The sequence below is a fragment of the Amblyomma maculatum genome, chromosome 1, assembly GCF_055883805.1.
Source record: "Amblyomma maculatum isolate TAMU_Amacu chromosome 1, ASM5588380v1, whole genome shotgun sequence".
NCBI lineage: Eukaryota > Metazoa > Arthropoda > Arachnida > Ixodida > Ixodidae > Amblyomma > Amblyomma maculatum.
Window position 1 is genome coordinate 161,042,004 of NC_139344.1, and position 18,923 is coordinate 161,060,926.

At 46.8% G+C, this 18,923-nt stretch overlaps 2 protein-coding genes across 2 annotated transcripts in view; one reads left to right on the top strand and one right to left on the bottom strand.

Annotated features, from left to right (window-relative positions):
* The window catches only part of LOC146204752 (phosrestin-2-like), a 356,983-nt gene that overhangs the window by 316,800 nt on the left and 21,260 nt on the right, over positions 1-18,923 (top strand). The window lies entirely within an intron of this gene.
* Positions 13,912-17,665, bottom strand: LOC146204753 (uncharacterized). Its single transcript, XM_084587542.1, has 2 exons — positions 17,608-17,665; positions 13,912-15,466 (listed from the first exon to the last, which is right to left on the bottom strand). The coding sequence occupies exons 1-2, from the start codon at positions 17,663-17,665 to the stop codon at positions 14,088-14,090; spliced, it is 1,437 nt and encodes a 478-aa protein (XP_084443668.1). The 3' UTR covers positions 13,912-14,087.

The following is an 18,923-nucleotide window of genomic DNA, read 5'->3' on the forward strand; positions in this document are numbered from 1 at the left end:
TTTTTTATGCTGTCCAGTTTGCAATGCTTTCTTTTTTTTTTTTGCATTAAAGGTGGCAGTTTTTGTTTTAAGTAAGTAGTAATTCTAAAAATAAAAGCTCAACTCTAGCATAAATATTCACACTAGCACGGATTTGCTAAAAAACTTTCAAAGACAATTGCTGATGTGCATAAAAAGTCTGCATAGAAAGTGTGCATAGCTTTATTGCGCTCCTCAACGCCCCATTTGGATTCATGAGTAATGATCACAGACATTTTACTGCTATTCAATCGAAATTTCGGAGGGATGAGTGATAGCAAACGAAGAAGTGAAAACTAAGCAAATCAGCCTTACAAATTACTCCCTTATTTGCTTCGTTTATTGTCTTCTATGCTTTTTCTTTATCTCAGAGAAATACGGCATAGCGATCAACAAAATAACAGATGTTCCGATATCTCCTCTCCATAGTGGTACTAAGGAGGCGATGCGACATCGACGGAAACTAGCGGAATTCGCGATGGTGAATGGAAATCACAAGCGGCATTCGTCAGCATTTTGTAGCGAAGCCATGTAAAAGAAAAGGTCATTTTCTGAATTTTCGCCTCTTGTTTTGTTTCGTCGTAATTTCTCGTCGCGACGCTGAAGAAGACACGACGGCTACGAAAAAAAAAAAAAATGAACAACTATAATAACCCCAAAATTTGACCAAATTGCCCATTTTATTTGCCGCGTCCAACAGCAAGAGTTGCTTGGCCCACGACGATTCCTCGTTGCGAATAAGTGCGTGCCAGAATTTATACCTCGCTTGTTTGTGCAGCAGCGCACGTTCATGGCAGGAAGGCACGTCACGTTTCTCACGTCTCCGTTTCCAGATCGGCAGCCCAGGCGTCCATGTGGGCCCTCCGGCTTCCGCAAGTGTGGAACGCCATTCATGCCTCTGGCATGTCAGGAAGCGAGAAACAAAACCAATTTCGAAGGGGGGGGGGGGGGGGGGGGGATTTTCGTGCTATTGAATCCCTATAACGCCGCTTGGTCATTTCGTAAGTGGAAAAAGGCGAAAATGAGGCATTTAAATAAACGCGCTGTCTTCGAGCGCCGTCTACAAGAAAGAAAAAAAAACGGCATCTTTTACGAAATCTGGCAACTAAAACGCAGAGCACGGTGCCGCTATTAGTGCGAACAAAGAGGAAAGCTTCTACGTACGTACGCAGCTTACAGCTTCGAAATCGAGAGCCCAGACGCGGTACAGATCTTTTGTGCGGCCCTGTAGTTTTTAACGCTGTGGACGTGTGGTCACGTGTACAATAATAGCTTTGCTGCCGGACTTTCTCCTAATTAATTCAGTAAAGGCATGAAAAGGCGTCCAGATACTCGAAGGTTTCTTCTCCGTTCACCGGAGCCCTGACAACCAACACAATAGTACACTTAACCTGCTTGTTCAAAGCTACCCCATGGGCCGAGCGATTTCTTTGGCACGGGCACTTTAGAGCGTGTCTTTTCCTTTCCTGCCGTTCTTGCCCACTATTCGATCTTTTTCTCTTTTTCTTCAGCCTGTGTAGCTAGAGTGTGCCTTATAATTCGAAATTAAATGGTTGCAGAAAAGGGGAAGGCTAGTCTGAGTCGTCTACTGCGTAAAGTGCTTTGTTAGGACTTTGAGTCAGAGAACAGAGTCGCCACGACTCCACAAACGGAAAACGATTTGTGGTACCAGTAGTGAGGCAAGACCGCTACTAAATTTCACTGTTCGCTTTCGTTTTGCTTAAAACTACAAGTGCAGTGAACAAACTTTGGCTCCTTGTTATTCGCATGGTTGTTACCGACATCTGCTGAAAGCGCGCAATATTCGCCCGTCCCACTGCTCCTCTAATTGTGCCCATTATATATGCGAAAGAATGAGGCGGCGAGCATTTGCCTTTCAGCCTATATTAGTGCTAAGGGAACTGCGTGCGAATTGTACCCAACTCTATGCTCATTAGCTAAAAAGTCTTGGTTCAATAGCTCGATAGTAGATGGCAGAAAGCGAGGCGAGCACAAAGCGAGCAGCATACCTCGTATACGGCGGACCTCCGTGCTCTACGCACTTTTCCCCTTACGCAACATAATTGCCAGATTAGGCGGATAGAGTTATTGAAATCCATCCCGCTTCCCTGGCGGGCTCTCGTTTCGGAGAATTCATTTCAAATAAAACATAATAAGCGCTCGGTGGAGCTCGAATTCGAAGGCTCGTGCGTGCGTATCAGCTAAATTAATAAGACGAAAGGATGCTCCGCCGCTCTCTTTCCTCCGTGTGTTTAATTTTATTTTTATTTTCTTCTCAAGGGCAGCATGGCGAAAGACGCGCGGTCTTCTGGGAAATTCGCACGCTTGTGAGAGGCTGTATCTCTGACGACTGCCTAGTCGTTATCATTACCACCCGCTCGAGAGAACTGCATTTGGAGTGCGGCCGAAAGCAAATCGCGGAGCACTTGCGCACAAGAGCGCAGAGAGAGCGGCAGAGGGCGGAATTTCTAGATGCAGGTAATTGCAATCGCTCCGCCGATGGCATGCGCTCAGGTAATGAATCATCAACAAACTGCGATTCATTCGCAACTCTCGCAATATGAAAGCGAGACAAGGGAACTCCTTCCACGCCATGACAGCAAAAGTTTGCAATGACTGTAAAGGGAAAAAATGTCTATGGCTAGCGATAAAGCAGGCTGCATTTTTTTTCTGAACGCGCTTTGCATTGTTAGCCGAACCTTGAATGCGATTTGAGCTGCAAGTACAACATTGATATTTCTTTTCTGTGAATTGAGGAGACATTTGAAGCAGACGGTTGCGATAGACGTCTTCTATTTTTATTATACTCTTGTTCGCGTTGAAGTGGCAGAGTTGGCTTTTGCTGGCCTTTGGCTGCAAATGAGACAAGCGCATTGTATTTCTTATTGCGATATTGTTGTGGAACTTCGCAAGGCCAAATCAGCCGACGCATTTCGGCACCATGGTAACGGCAATGACGTCTGAGAAGTTGTGTTGTAATAAAATAGAAGCTCTAAAAGCTTTCTTACGGGCCAAGGTACAAAGACTTCCACATACATTTGGTGACTGCTTACAAAAATCCCGCCTGAATATGGCTTTCACGAGCAGGCACGTTCTTTAAAAGAATTCGCTACTTTTCTTTTTCTTTTTTTTTTTACACAGCACACATCTGAAACCGGCAGGGGTTCATGGTTTCCATCTATGCCGTAACATTAAAGTAGGTATCTGAGTCCTGATAAAAACGTTTAGCCGTTAGATCGTATCCCCTGACTTCTTACTTCAAAGAAATGTCTTTTTTTTTTTTTTTTTTTTTTAGTGCCCGAGCGTACAAATGCTTGGGAACATGAAGGAATATACAAGTAACAAATGTATACTAAAATCACGCGAAATATTCAATTTTTTTCGTTACTCAAGTCTAACTGGATGCACTGTGGAAAGAGGCAGAGAGAAACGGCTTGGCGCTGGTTCTAAAGAACAATGATACGCCAAATGTGACCTTAACTCAGTACGACACGGAATGCACGAACGACCATAGTTGTGCCTGCCGCTCGTCGTTACTAGACCTGAAGTTTTTACGGATAGCCGGCATGGGTGAGGTTCAAACGTAAAACAAATCGCTGTTAGCGTGGTGATTCGATCTTGGCGGAGAATCCCGCAGTTTCGCTGTGGTAAGGGCGTCGTTGTTTCCTAACGCTCGTGCCCGCAACATGCACTCCTCGGTGACGTGCGTCTCGTGTTGCTATCTGCGAACGCGCGGGCACATGACCTTAAAACGAAATAAAAATACAAACGCTATTTTTCTGTCTACATGCGCGTCTAGAAGTGAACCGAGTAATGGTACTCTGGAATCCTCTGGCGCTTTTCAGCCTATTTCATTGGGATCCGTGTAGTTTGATCTGAGAGATCCTCGTGAATTTTCAAGATACCATGCGGGTATATACGCCCGTGAATTGGCAGTGCTGTAACCATGCTTCACTTGTTAAAGGGCTGTAATGAATGTGTGCTTTCAGTTTTAAAGTAAAATAAAGTATACTGTCGCTGCCGCCAAGAAAAGGATGAATGTGGCGAAAATGCAGCACGGATGGATTCTCAGCGTTGGAAAAAGTCGGAAATGAACAGCGCAAGTGTTTGCAGGCGCTTTTCTCGGCTACGAGCCATCAAATGGTGCGGACTACACAACCGCTAAGTCTACGGCACAGAGAAGAGAATTCTGGCGGCAGTTCATATTTTTAAATGTTCCAGACAAATCGCACCTGTCCTCGAAGATGCAGAACCGCATTTAATTGCGGTTGTATCCTACTGAGATAATAGTTTCATCTGGTCGCACTCTACAACTATTACAAGTTTCTGTCATGGGTCGTGCGTTTAAGCCAAGCAGCATGCGGCCACGGGGACCCAAACTCTTAGCTTCCATCCCCGGTGATCTGTGAGCGAAAACGCCTTGCCCTATCCGCCAGAAAACAAAGAACTGTTCAAGCGTGATATGGGGCCAGCGATTTCGGGCGTGTCAACACGCTTAGTATTCCGGCGAGCTTGTTAACTGAAGCAAAAAGTCACTTCTACTGTTTGCTGCAATGACTCTTGATCTGACGGACACTCCCACGTGGCAGCTAACAGAAGCGTAAAATGACTTTGTCTAGAGGACACTGCACTAGTCTCCTTTTTGCTACGCCCTTCGGCACCACATCCTCGAGGGCGCCTACAACTATACACCGCGTTCTCCCCCCCCCCTCGGACATTGATTAGCTTCTCCTTAAACGGGTGACTTTCCGCAGCTGCGTCCGTATTCATGACTTGGAGTCACGAATAGCGCTGCGTAGCGGCCGCAAGAGGTCTGCCGCGATAACCACGACTTGTTCTTCGAATTCATGCGTCTCTGTAGACTTCCTCAGCCGGCGTTGCGCGTGATCCTGATTCGACGTCATCGAGAAATGGTCTCTCATGCGTCATTTTGAGAGTTATGCTTCACTTGCGACGAACGAGAAAGTGAGTTTGTCATCCTCGGTTGGTGTGTCCGTGTAGTGAAAATGAGCGCGAAGAAAACCAGTAGGACAAGCATAAAAGACAGACGAGTCCCTGTCGCGCACGCTTTGAATCTATTCTTGTTTTCCGCTTGTGTCACATTGCTTGCAAGCAAGCAATATGCGAGGCTTCTTTCCTTAATTTTTTTTTTTCTTCGCTCATAGTCGCTTCGACTGATGGTAGGTTCGTAAAGCTCTCTGCACAGATTCGTCCGTACGCTACTACTAGCGGGACAATGTTTGCACCTACGCAAAATAGGTTCCATGAAAATGCAGTTTAAGAACTACGTACTAGAACAGAATTATCTGTGCAGCTTTAGCCTATGCAAAAAAAAAAAAAAAAAAAAGTGTGTGTGTGTGTGGGGGGGGGGGGGGGGGATTGAGTCGTGCACCGAACTGGCAGTTTTCGATAATGAACGGATAGCGATTCACAGAACCCACATGGATCACAGCGCCTGCTTATTTCTGGAATCTTTCTGAACACCTCGCCCATATGTGCTGTAAAAACGATCATAGGACAATACTGACCCTAAATATATATTGCAACGCAAACCGTAAAAAATTGTTTTGGAGCTAATTCCAGCAAAGTATTGAAACGATGAAAAGACTCGCTCAGAGATATTCTCTTCCGGGATATATATATAATACCAAGATCCTGTGGAGTGACGGCTCTAGGCTAACGCAGCGTTCTACTTTATAAATAAAAGTATAAAATAAGAGTTAAATAAGAGTATAAAATTGGTCATTCAGCCCTCTTGCATCAAAGAATGAAAAAAGTGCATTTTTTTTTTCTGCACGGACGACTTCCATAACATTTATGGCACGAAACCTCATCCGCCTTGCGCGTTTTTTTTGTACAGCCGACTCCTCTACACATGAAAAAGAAAATTGTTTTGACGCCCTCTAAGTTAATTTATGAATTTCTTTTTCCTTCCCAGCTAGTGCGCGTTTGTAACCCCTGGTTTCAGGCGTGGCTAGCGGGCTGCTTTTGAAACTTGATGCGCTCAGCGTTCGTTCGAAAAGAAATGTAACTCTGGTGATTTGCCAGTTTATTTTGTATTTGTTGTTTTCTGTTCCTAGCTGGTGCCTCCAACCGCGTCAAATAGCATCGACAGTCTGACAACAGTGCATCATTACATATACATTGCCACGATATCTGGTAGCCTATAAAAAGAACCTCCAATCCACTTGAGCGTCGGAAACACACAGGCGCGTTTTCCTGGCACCGTGTCATTGAATTTCTAAGCGCGCCAGTTGCAGTAAATTCCATCGCAGTATTTTATCGCTTACTTTTTCTGCGGCTCGATCGGCGTTGAACCGACTGCTTACGCTTCAGTGATCATGCGCCGCATGATTTCTGCAAAAGGCAATCGTCAAGATATTTCCATTTATTTTCAGGGCCTTCGGAGGACGTGGTAAACCATCTTCAGACATAAAAATAACCGTAGGAACTGATGCGAACGCTTCCACTGGTGGTGCTCGTGATGACGTTCTGTTTTTCCGTCATTTTTTCTCCCTAGATATAAAATGTATAATATATCCAGTGAAGATGCTGCTTGATCAAAATAGCTTTTTTTTTTTTTTTTTCAATGAGATGGGGTATCATGACGCATTCACTTCAAGGAACTATATTTCATGCACCCGTTCTTTGTTGAAAATGACGCTAATTAGTGATGCTCATGGTACGCTGAGTTCCTTGAGTTTCTTTGTTCATTAGAAATGGGTGCTTCAAATGCTCATGTTTGCACCTAATTGTTACGACACGTTAATGCGACTTTCCTGCTGTTAACTTTGCCTGTTACCTATAGACTGCCTTGGCCAGTACCACAAGAGTGCGTGATGTCTCTAGAAAGACGCACAGGCATTCCATAGTGCTAAATAAGAAGGCAGATTTTACAAGAATTAACCTTGACTATACAATGCACAGTCAAATGCTTATTCAAGCGGCGTTCGGTATATACAGGCCAGGCGTAAAGACGCGACCTTTAGGAGCAAATATATTTTGATTAACTCTAACACACCCCGTCAAACATTAAAGCAATTCATATGTCGTGCTCCAATTATTTCATCTGTCAAAGATTTAAAAAAAAAAAAAAAACGGCTTTCTTTACACTCCTGACAGCTCTGTTCGACGGGTTGTGTAAACTCCCCACCATTAGGACAGCTACGTCATTGAAAGTTTCTTTTCAAATATCGACCCGCAGTGAGGTCTCTGAGAACAATTTCAGGAGGGGTAAAGTGAATGCCAAGTTCAAACGCGCACATCCGCACAACGTTTGGTGCAGCAGTTCGTGCTTGGGCTCAGTTCCATCATGAAAAAGAAAACATAAAAGCTCCATGCTCACCTTTCCTCAGATCCTCGTCGAAATCATCGAACTGAAACAGCCTCGAACATACCAGGCCCGGTTATGCTATTCTCAGTTAAGTGAGTTTTCTACCATGCCTATTCTAATTGTTCAATCAAAACTATGGCGCGAAATTCCCAATTCTGAACGATTCTGAGAAGGACTGTCGTAGCATATCAGCCTTAATCGTATCCTCCGCTAATTAGAGTGTTTCCTCAGTGGTTATTTCAACATTGACAAATGGTGCGGGTTATCTCAGAGCGACTCCATGCAGTTGCTTAAGTCGCTTAAAATATCTGCTGACCTGCCGACCTCCCCGTCACTGTCCCCGTCAGTGCACCCGTGACTAATTAACGCAAGTTGTAACGCCTAACGCCGTCCTTCGTTCAACCTACTGCAGCCTAGCGACAATGAGAGTCATGTGACACGAGGTTGAATGAGAAACGTATGATACGCTCTATTTATTCCCTAAATAAGGGTGTAACATGCTAGCCACTTTGCAAAGCTTTCACTAATTCACTCCATACGTACTGTTAGAATTTACTAAATACCCTTCCGTACTAGAACGGGGCAGCGGAAAGATGCCCGAATATGTGTTCCGTCATTTTATCTGCTCCTTGCACTCAAATTTCGGTACGAAGCTGTGGCTACGACTCGTATTTCGCGTGAGTGCGCTAAGAAGCCCTGAGGATGAATTGTCCGGATAGATTAACCCTTAAAACCTCCAAGTTAACTGTAGCTGCTGAATGTCGCTTCAGAAGAGCGTGTTGTCGGGCTAGTTGGTTCTGCATAGTATATAAGAGAAATGCGCAACAACTTAGACAGGACACAGGAAGAAACACAGAGCTGTTGTATGTGTCTCTTCCTGTGTCCTGTCTGAGTTGTTGCGCATTTCTTTTATATACAATGTCGCTTCGGCTCGCGTAAACGCGCTTTTGTTGATAGCACTAAGCTCAAGCTACAAAGGCACTCACAGCAGCGCTTCTTATTAGCCTGAACCAAAAGCAAGCTCGACTGCAATGTAGGATAAAGCACCGTCGCCTAGATGGTGACAAACGTAAAAAAAAAAAAAAAGAAAAAAAAAAAAGGGAGTACTCGTATTTTTCTCTCTGCGCGCACGAATACAAAAGGGCAAATAAGTACGGCGGCAGGCCTTCGTTTCCCCCTTGATTCAAATGTGGCTTGTTTGCATAAAGACTGGATATGCGGCGCAGCGTGCTTTCGAAAATAAAAACAGAGACAGTGAAGCGACAAGGTTGTCGGAAGTGCCAAAGCGAAAGAATATTTAGAAGGTTGCTCTCACCGAGGTAGCTATAGAAACCAGAAACGGTATAACGAGAATATACCGCAAATGCCTGAGCCAATGCACAGGGAATTAAAAAAGAAGCTCGCGAATAGATCACTTGGATATTTATTTATTTATTTATTTATTTATTTACATGATACTGCAGACCTCTTTGCTCCAAGCAGGATGGGCAAAATCAGTGTTAAGAAGAAATAACAAAGAAAAGGAGAAATTTTTGTGAATAACCTGGAAGCATGAATTGGTACAGATGGCCATTTTGATTATGTCGCTATCAAAAAAAAAAAAAAGACAGTAACTTTCTCAGAGGTCAAAGACATTGCAAACAAGCGGACAAAAACTCTCTCAGTGGTCAAAAACATTGCCAATGGCTTCCCTGAATTTTTCACAAGTGAAAACCTTCCCTGGCAGTACATTCCAGTCCTCGATAGCTCGTGGAAGAAAGGAGAATTTGTGAATGTTGGTTCTGGCGAAATAGGGAGTTAAGCTATAATTGTGTGTGTGTCTTGTTTTTCGAGTGAGGAATGGTGTGACATAAAGCGTTGCTGATATTCCGAGCTTTCCATGAATTAAGCAGTGTAAAAATTCTAATCTTGCTATCTTTCGTCGGGTACAGAGCTGTTTTATTTTGTTCGTTTCCATAAGGAAAGATGGAGAATCATAATTTCGGTATTTGTTATAGATGAAGCGTACGGCCCGCCTTCGAACTTTTTCTACCCGCGCGATGTCTTTTTTCGTGTGAGGGTCCCACACCACGGCAGCGTACTCGAGTTTTGTCCGAATAATAGATTCATAAGCTAATTTTTTTACGTTACTTGGTGCACCTTTCAAGTTGTGTCTTAAAAAACCCAGATTTTTCATTGCAGATGAAGTTATATGGGAAATGTGATCACTCCATGTTAGCTGGTCGTTAATTATTACGCCTAAATACTTGTATTTATTTACTTTAGTCACATGTATATTTTTAAGGGTGTATACAAAGTCCAGAGGCATCTTCTTTCTCGTAATACGCATAAATACAGTTTTCTCAAGGTTCAGTGACATTCCCCATTGGTTACACCAACACGCAACATCATTTAAAGCTGTATTAAGCAGGGTTTGATCTGAACCAGAGCGAATTTCTTTAAATAGCATACAATCATCGGCAAAAAGATTAATTTTAACATTTTCATCAATAAAAGAGACCAAATCATTTATATAAATCAAAAACAATAAAGAATTCAACACACTCCCTTGCGGAACACCAGAGTTAACATCAAGTGGGGGGGAACAGAATCCGTCAATCTCCACATACTGTGTTCTCTGTTTTAAGTAAGCAGAAATCCAGTTGATGAGTTGTGCAGGCACTCCAATTGTATTAGGCTTCAGAAGTAGTTTATTATGCGGATCCTTATCGAAAGCCTTGCTGAAATGGAGGTATATGACGTCAACTTGTCCGGATTTATCCAGTATTTCGCTAAAGATGTGAATGGCTGTAATTAATTGCGTGACAGTTGAAAGCTTCTTTCTGAAGCCATGCTGGCATGAACTAAGAGCTGAATTTGAATTTAGAATCTGCGTTATATTGTAACGTAACGTTACACAGAAGGCGCTCTGGCACCCTGGCACCGAAGAACACCAACAGCCAGTCAAGGCAGCACAAAAGCGGAGCACCGTATTGCTTCGTCGTCTTTTCCGAATCGCCCGTTCAAATCTTCGTCGTCTATGAATGGCATGTGTCATTGCCCCCCTTCTTGGCAGCATCGCCTCGATGCTGCAAATGCTGTTTGATGCGATGAGCTGACAGATAGTATGCTAGGTTGGTACGGGATACCACAGCACAAAACGGGGCGCCATCAGTCTCAAGATTAGTCACCGGGGCGATTGTGGTAGGGTTTCATCCGGACGACGTGCACAACGTCAGTGAACTTGCGTAGTCTGCGGCTTGAGGGATCTTGGGTCGCGGATTCAACTTCATAAGTAACGTCGCTGAGGCGGCGGAGGACGCGGTATGGGCCGAAGTACCGACGCAGCAATTTTTCAGAGAGCCCACGATGACGAACGGGCGTCCAAATCCAGACATAGTCGCCAGGCTCGTAGGCAGCGAAGCGCCGTCCCTTGTTGTAACGGTCAGCGTCTAGTTGCTGTTGTGGGTATATGCGCTGTCTTGCCAGCTGCCGCGCTTCTTCCGCACGCTGAGTAAAACTAGCAATGTCCAGGTCAAGCTCATGTTCGTCGTCGGTGTATACGGGCAGCATTGTATCCAGTGGAGTGGTCACTCGACGGCCGAAGACAAGCTCGAAGGGTGTGAGCCGCGTCGTCTCCTGAAGGGCCGTATTATATGCGGACGTGGCATATGGGAGGATTTGATCCCAGGTATTATGCTCTATATCCGCGTACATAGACAGCATGTCGGCCAGAGTTTTGTTTAGCCGTTCCACCAAGCCATTAGTTTGCGGGTGGTATGCCGTGGCCCGTCTATGGCTAGTATGTGTAATGTTCAGTACAGCCTTAGTCAGGCGGGCCGTAAAAGCTGCCCCGCGGTCGGTAATGATAACAGCCGGAGCGCCGTGACGCAATACGATGTCGTGGACAAAAAACTCTGCTACTTCGGTGGCAGTTCCATATGGGAGCGACGCGGTTTCAGCATATCGGGTCAAGTAGTCTGTCGCGACAACAATCCAACGCTTTCCATTAGTTGACTTCGGGAAAGGTCCAAGAAGATCCATCCCCACTTGTTGGAAAGGAATTTTCGGTGGAGCGATCGGCTGATGAAATCCAGCTGGTTTCACGGGTGGAGTCTTTCGGCGTTGACAGTCACGGCAGGTTTTAACGTAAGATCGTACTGAAGGTAATAATTTCGGGCAATAGTATTTCTCCCGATTTCTTGCGAGCGTACGACTAACTCCCAAGTGGCCGGCAGACGGTTCGTCGTGACAAGCGCTCAAGATGTCAGGCCGTAGGTGCGTAGGTACTACGAGTAGAAATGTCTCTCTTGATCTTTCAAAATTGCGCTTATAGAGAACTCCACTTCGTAAAGCGTATGACTGCAAGCCACGACGAAAAACAAACGGTACTCTACCACCGCGTCCTTCCAGATAATCGATGAGCGGCGCCAGCTCCGGGTCCTTGCGTTGAAGGTCAGCCATATGGGATTGAGTAATGGCCCCAATAAAGGGAAAATCGTCGGCGTTTTCTACTGCAGTGGAGTCCAATGGCGCGCGTGACAAGCAATCCGCACCTTGGTGTTTATGTCCCGACTTATAGACAACAGTAACGTCATACTCTTGAAGACGGAGGCTCCAACGAGCTAAGCGTCCAGACGGGTCTTTAAGGCTTGCCAGCCAGCACAAGGAATGGTGGTCGCTGACAATACGGAAGGGTCGTCCGTACAAATATTGTCGAAACTTGCTGATGGCCTAGATTACCGCAAGGCACTCCTTCTACGTTGTCGAATAGTTCGCCTCCGATCGTGAGAGTGTTCGGCTTGCGTAGGCGATAACAAGTTCTACTCCGCCTTGCCACTGAATGAGTACCGCGCCGAGGCCAACGTTGCTGGCATCAGTATGTGCGTCTGTTGCGGCGTCTTCATCGAAATGGGCGAGTATTGGGGGTTTGTGTAGACGGCTTCTAAGCTCCTGGAAGGCTTGCTCTTGATCGTCTCCCCACAGGAAGGGTATGTCATCTCTGGTTAGTGTTGTCAGTGGTTCAGCTATCTTAGAAAAATCTTGGACGAAGCGTCGATAGTACGAACAAAGACCTAGAAATCGTCGAAGTGCCTTTTTGTCGGTGGGACGTGGAAAATTTGACACTGCGGTAGTCTTCTCGGGATCAGGGAGAACGCCCTGTGCACTGACAACATGGCCGAGGAAGCGTAGTTCCTTGAAAGCAAAGTGGCATTTCTCAGGCTTGATCGTTAATTGCGCGCCTTTGAGTGCTTGAAGCACGATGCGCAACCTGTCCAAGTGTTGCTCGAAAGTAGGCGAGAAAATAACATCATCATCTAAGTACACCAAGCACGACTGCCACTTGAGACCTGATAAAACCGTGTCCATCATACATTGGAACGTGGCCGGTGCAGAGCAAAGACCAAACGGAAGCACCTTAAACTCGTATAGGCCGTCGGGCGTCACAAATGCAGTCTTCTCTCTGTCTCTCTGATCCACTTCGATTTGCCAGTATCCGCTTTTGAGGTCTAATGAGGAGAAGTACCTGGCATCGCGTAGTCGGTCGAGGGCATCATCAATCCTGGGCAGCGGATAGACGTCCTTTTTGGTCACGTTATTTAACTTTCGGTAATCGACACAGAATCTCAAGGTGCCATCTTTCTTTTTGACAAGGACTACTGGCGACGCCCATGGGCTCGTCGAAGGCTGGATCACGTCGTCCGCAAGCATTTCATCCACTTGCGTTTTAATGGCGTCACGTTCCTTAGGAGAAACCCGGTACCGGCGCTGGCATACCGGTAACGTGGTCTCATCGGTGATGATGCGGTGCTTGGCGACAGGAGTATGACCGACCTTCGAGCCTGTGGCGAAGCAGTCTGCGAAATCGCTCAGAAGATCCGAGAGAAGATTCCTTTGATCGGGCCTCAAGTCGGGGCTAATTTTAACGGTTTGCAGAGCATGACAAGGTGCAGCCTCTTCTTTAGGGTTCGCTCCGGCGGTGCATAAATGAGGTAAGGCAGTAACATCGTGAAGGACGGCAACAGCCGTGTCCTTGGCGAGATGCCGCATCTCCTTAGCAAAATTTGTCAGGAGGACAGTAGCACAACTGTTCTGGAGTTGTACGAGTCCTCGAGCAACGGCTATTTCCTTCTCGAGTAGTAGCGGAAGGTGCCCATCCGCGATGCCCTCGTAATCGTGGAACAAATCATGCTTTACAAGAACCAGCACACTAGAACGTGCCGGAACCCTCACGTCATCGTCGACTATACGCAAAACGTTCAGACCCGGATCTTCGTTTTCAATGCGCGCCACGGCTCGCTTCGTCGAAAAGGAAGCACGCGCTTCTTTCAGGTCAATGACAGCGCCGTTGGTCTGCAGGAAATCTAGACCAAGGATCAAGTCTTTCGAACACTCAGGAAGCACGATAAATTCTCCGACATACACAAAACCACGGATGCCGACCCGCGCTGTGCACTTGCCTGCAGATTCGATCAAGTGACTTCCCGCCGTGCGAATTTTCGGGCCGGACCAATGTGTCAAAACTTTCTTCAATTCTCGGGCGAGACCACGGCTCATTACTGAATAATCGGCACCAGTGTCGAGTAACGCGGTGACATCCACTCCATCAATCGTTGCACATAAATCGGAGGTAGTATGCCGGATGCTGTCGCTACCTGACACAAGCGAAATCTCGTCGGGTCGGCCTGGCGATGACGGAGGATCTTCACATTTCCCGACATCAGCGACCCTGCCTCCGAAGGCCGCTGTTATTTTTTTACCGGCCAGGGCTGGGAGAGCAGCGTCGGGAAGAGTTGGGACTTGTCGAACGGTTGCTCGTCGGGGACGTAGACCGACGCTCTTGGTAACCGGATGTGACGGGGTACTGTCGCGCTGCAAGGTCGCTTGCAATCTCAGTAGGCCGTTCTGCATTCTGAGGGTAGAGGCCCTCCGAGGCGAAACCCCGCATGTTGACGCGGCGGTACGGGCACGCCCGGTAAAGGTGACTGGCTTCACCGCAATGATAGCACAGGGGCCGACGATCCCGAGGCTGCCATACTTGACTTTTACGGGGTCGCTGGTAGATTGGCGGAGGGGAGTAGCGAGGCTCCATGCGACTCCATGCGAGGTGCTCCATGCGAGGACCCTGCGGCTCCATTGCTGGAGCTGCGGCGTTGATATTATGGTCCGGCGGGGGAGCCTTACGTAGGACGGACACGCAGGTGGGCCTCATGTCGAACGTCTGGTGGGAAACGCGCTGCTGGGGAACGTCAGCAAATTGCTCAGCTGCCATACGCACCTCGTCCCGGATGACTTCAGCCAGTGAAGGAAAAGGTGTTGTGTTGCAAGGCATCCGGAGCGCTTGCAGTTCCTCCCGCACGACAGAACGGATGAGATTTCGTAATGCGTCCATGTCGCTGCCGACCTGCACAGGGGGTGCGTCGGACCCAATGATGTTCACATCACGGTTATACTGACGGGATCGGTGTTGCAGCGTTGTCTCCATGGTCGCTGCCTCGCTGAGAAACTCCGCCACAGTGCGCGGTGAACTGCGCACCAGTCCCGCGAAAAGTTCTTGTTTAACGCCCCGCATCAGGTGACGCAGCTTCTTATCTTCTGGCATTTGTGGGTCTGCACGCCTGAAAAGGCGTGTCATGTCCTCAAAGAACATACGCACGCTCTCGTTCTGGCGCTGATTGTGCGAGTATAGCGCAGCTTCTGCTCGCTCCCGGCGGTTGGCGCTAGGAAAAGTGGCTTTAAAATCACGACAGAAGGCTGCCCAGGATGGGAAGGAAGCCTCATGGTTTTCAAACCATGTCCGTGCAGACTTTTCAAGAGCGAAGTACACGTTGTGGAGCTTACGCTCATCAGTCCACCCGTTGTAACGAGCAACTCGCTCGTAGTTCTCAAGCCAGTCCTCGGCGTCCTCGAACACGTCGCCATGAAACGAGGGGGTTGTTCGCGGCTGATGACACAGAATGTGGGTGGGAAGCCTGCTCTCAGATGTCATTGCAGCAGGTTCTACGGTCGTCTGAGGGTGCGTCGTCCTGGTAGCGGCCGGAAGGGGTCCGAATTCAGAGGGCTCTCCACGTAGGTGGCTGCCGAGGCGTTTATGTACGGGGGTAGGCTCCGTATTGACAGGTTGATTATGCAGGACTGGATCGATACCCAGCACCTCCACCAGATTTGTAACGTAACGTTACACAGAAGGCGCTCTGGCACCGAAGAACGCCAACAGCCAGTCAAGGCAGCACAAAAGTGGAGCACCGTATTGCTTCGTCGTCTTTTCCGAATCGCCCGTTCAAATCTTCGTCGTCTATGAATGGCATGTGTCAATATGATTCGCTATTACATGCTCGATGAGTTTGCAGGAATTGGAAGTTAACGAGATTGGACGGTAGTTCTCCACCAATGAGCCGTCTCCGTTTTTGTGAATAGGTACAACTCTGGCCGTGAGCCAGTCAGGGGGTAATGAAACAGACAACAATGATTCATGAAATATTTTCACAAGGAAATGAGCTAGAGATTCTGCATAACGCCTTAAAATCGATGTGAGTCATAAGGACGCATAAGTAAGACAAAACCTTTTTTTTTTTTTTTTTTTTTTTTTTTAGATGCGTACCACCATCACATGTGGAAAACAAAAGTACTAATGCACTGGTAAATAAAAAGCTCAGAACGCTTCGCAATGCGTTGAGAAATAAAGCATAAAAATATGAGACTCGCACATGTCTTAACAAAACATTGTGTGCCAGGGCAAAAAAAAAAAAATGAAACCGGCTTGCGGTGCACTTCTTTCGAGGGCCATGCATCAAACAACCGCTAAAAAGAGGATAGAGTGGTGGGTGTCAGTTTTGTACAGATAAAAAGATCGAGCTGAAAGTTGAAGGCAGTATAAAAATTTATTAAATAGCTGAACATTCAAGGAACTAGAAAGTGGTGAAGGGGGGCAAACTGCCGGTTGTTTACGGCTGTTGTTATCTTCCAGGAACGCTGCATGTTTCGCTACAGAGGACGGACAAATTGTTAAGTATAGTAAACAAAAAGTAGGCCGAATATTTCAATGCATAAAAAAAAAAGACAGAGAGAAATGCGAACAAGCTAACTGACACGGAGGGCAGATTCGCTTGCAGGCACCCAGATATTATCATTGGCGTAAGAAAAACGAAAACAAACGACCTGGTGACCTGGCCTGGCTTTGATATCAGATCGCGGCTCTGCGTATGGCCCTTACTATTTTCGCCCAAGGTTAAAACTACGACCTCGACGGCATTATTTTGTGCCGACGGCGCTCACCTGCCATAACATTTTCAACAGGCACGTATCCGTATGCTTGTTGTCCGAGTTAAAGAGGGAAAGGACTGCACAGGGCTGAAAATGAGCACATCAATGGCAGCATAGGCGCCACTATCCACTGCAGCGTGCGAAATCTCATTTAGCGTGAAGCGCCCCACGCCCGGAGATAAAGAAGCGGGGAGCCATCATTTATGGGGCCGCGCCTCGCGATGCAAACGCCAAGCTGTTTTGCCAAACCTTCACGCCACCCTCAGCACCGCGGCTGTGTACGCGGTGCAAGTATTATTCTCCGAAAACGTTCTGCCACGCAAGCCGCTCAAAATAGGCGTAGGGAAGACAGGCGGAAGCAAACATTCTCAATTATATGTGGCTCCGCGCTGCTATGCGCTCGTGCGTGTGTGTTGGCCGCTTTAATTTATGACAGGCCATCAGGCCGGAATGGGGCGCGTCGTAAAGCCGGCGCTCTTATCGTATATATACAAGGATACAAGCTAGGCCTCGTCGCCAGAGAGCTACATCTGGATACGGAGTCGATGTGCGGTCGTTGCCTTGCCAGAGTTGCGCATCGAGCCCGTCATGGCACAGTTTCTGTGAGGCTTGAAGGGACAGCAATGGCTATCTTTCCGTCGAGAAGGAAACGAAGAATGCGACGAGACAGCCGCCAGAGATTATGCCCCTAACGGTCGGAAAACGCTACTAAGAGAATAAATGTAGCAGCCAGATGAGCTGCGTTCGGTGTCGTAATAAAACACGGGAATAAGGACGTCCTTTCTCTAAGGAAAGCAACCATCCATGCCTGCTTAGTGGCTGCAGCAGCGGCGTTGTCGCGTGCGTTTTCAATGCCGGAAGCACACACTTTCTGCATAAACGTTCTGTTTTTTTACCGTGACAGCACGAGCCGTGCGAGTTCCTCCCATCCTCTCAAAAGCACCATCTTAGTATTCGCTTTCTGTATCGGAGGCCCCTTCAACGGAGGCCCCTTTTTCAGCGTCGCTACTTACCTGTGAGGTAGGAGCAACTATGTAAGACGAGCAGAGAGAGATGCGGCTTCTGCATCATCGCGGCTATGTGAACCAGGCACCTCTCTTACTATAATATAATTAATAAGAAATTCACTGACAACTTGCTCGCTTTATTTATTTACTTATTTCAGTTAGGACATGGCGGGAAGAAGCAAAAGAAAGCAAACCAGGTCATTCACAATCAGCATCTTATAAAGTGCAATGAAAAGCATCTGTGTTGGATGTATCCCTCCCGAGTTTCGAAAGAAATTACAAAGGAACGCCTATTGCAAATATGTCCAGCTACATCTAAAAATTTCTCCAAAAGGCAGCTAGCTGTCCAGTGTTAAGAAACTCTTCTGGAAGCTATCCTCTCATGATAAAAACATGCGAACAGCACGGCGCTCTTTCACGCGGCTGTTTCAATTTCTTGTCGCTCTTGTACGTGGGTGTTAACAAAAACACGCCGGAGTCGTCCGTGTTTGTATCATGTTTCTGTTATCACCCATATACAAGCGCCAATCATGCCAATCTAAAAGATTCGTGGCCTGAAATAAACCCGGTAGGCATGTCCTTCGGGATCACCAGCATGAAGCGCTAACGAACAGAAGGTCGGTGGCTGTCGCCAGGCAATAGTCGGGCGTTGTTCAAAGCTAGAAAGGCTGACCGGAAGAGCTCTCGTCGTAGACCTGTTCATTAAAAAGCTAAATATCACCGCAGTTTTGCTCGCAAGGGTTGAAGGCACTGTAATTATCTTTTTCTTTAAATGCGTTCTATCTTTCTGAATAATCGAACTTCTCTGTAACGGGGAACATGATCTCCAGAGTGATGTAATTTGCTGTGCATACATTTTCTTCCCTTTCAATTCCTAACAGCTCACTTAAAGAAACTGCCACAGTCAGGAAGGCACGCGAGAATTACTGATCTCATGCGCACTAAATGCATTGCAACGACAATGTAAGAAGCTTTCTGAGCTCAATGTAAAACTGCACTGCTGTTTGGACAAAAGCCTTGCGATTGCTCTGTTTCCGTCCGCAGCATGGTGTTCCTCTTGGTTCCGATGTGACAAATATTAGCGGATCTACGGGAAAAAATATAGAAACGAATAACAAACAGCTCATTAGTAGTTGACCTGCTTGGTTTCGAAGACGCGATTGAATTCAATGTTCGGTGCCACTTAATGAACTGTGGGGAGCCCCAAAATTAGGCATCTACATTCGGCACAGCTCCTATTTGTGAGCTTTAGGGACGCAGTGAAAGACTGGTGGTGACACGCATTCCTCTCCTTCTCCCCGTATTTTCTTCCAATGTAATAT

Excerpts from the sequence above, each read along its gene's own strand:
- LOC146204753 (XM_084587542.1), bottom strand. The coding sequence starts at position 17,665 with ATGATGCAGAAGCCGCATCTCTCTCTGCTCGTCTTACATAGTTGCTCC. Across the intron at positions 15,467-17,607 it reads TAGTTGCTCCTACCTCACAG|TCCTGCATAATCAACCTGTC; the intron begins GTAAGTAGCGAC and ends GTATCGATCCAG.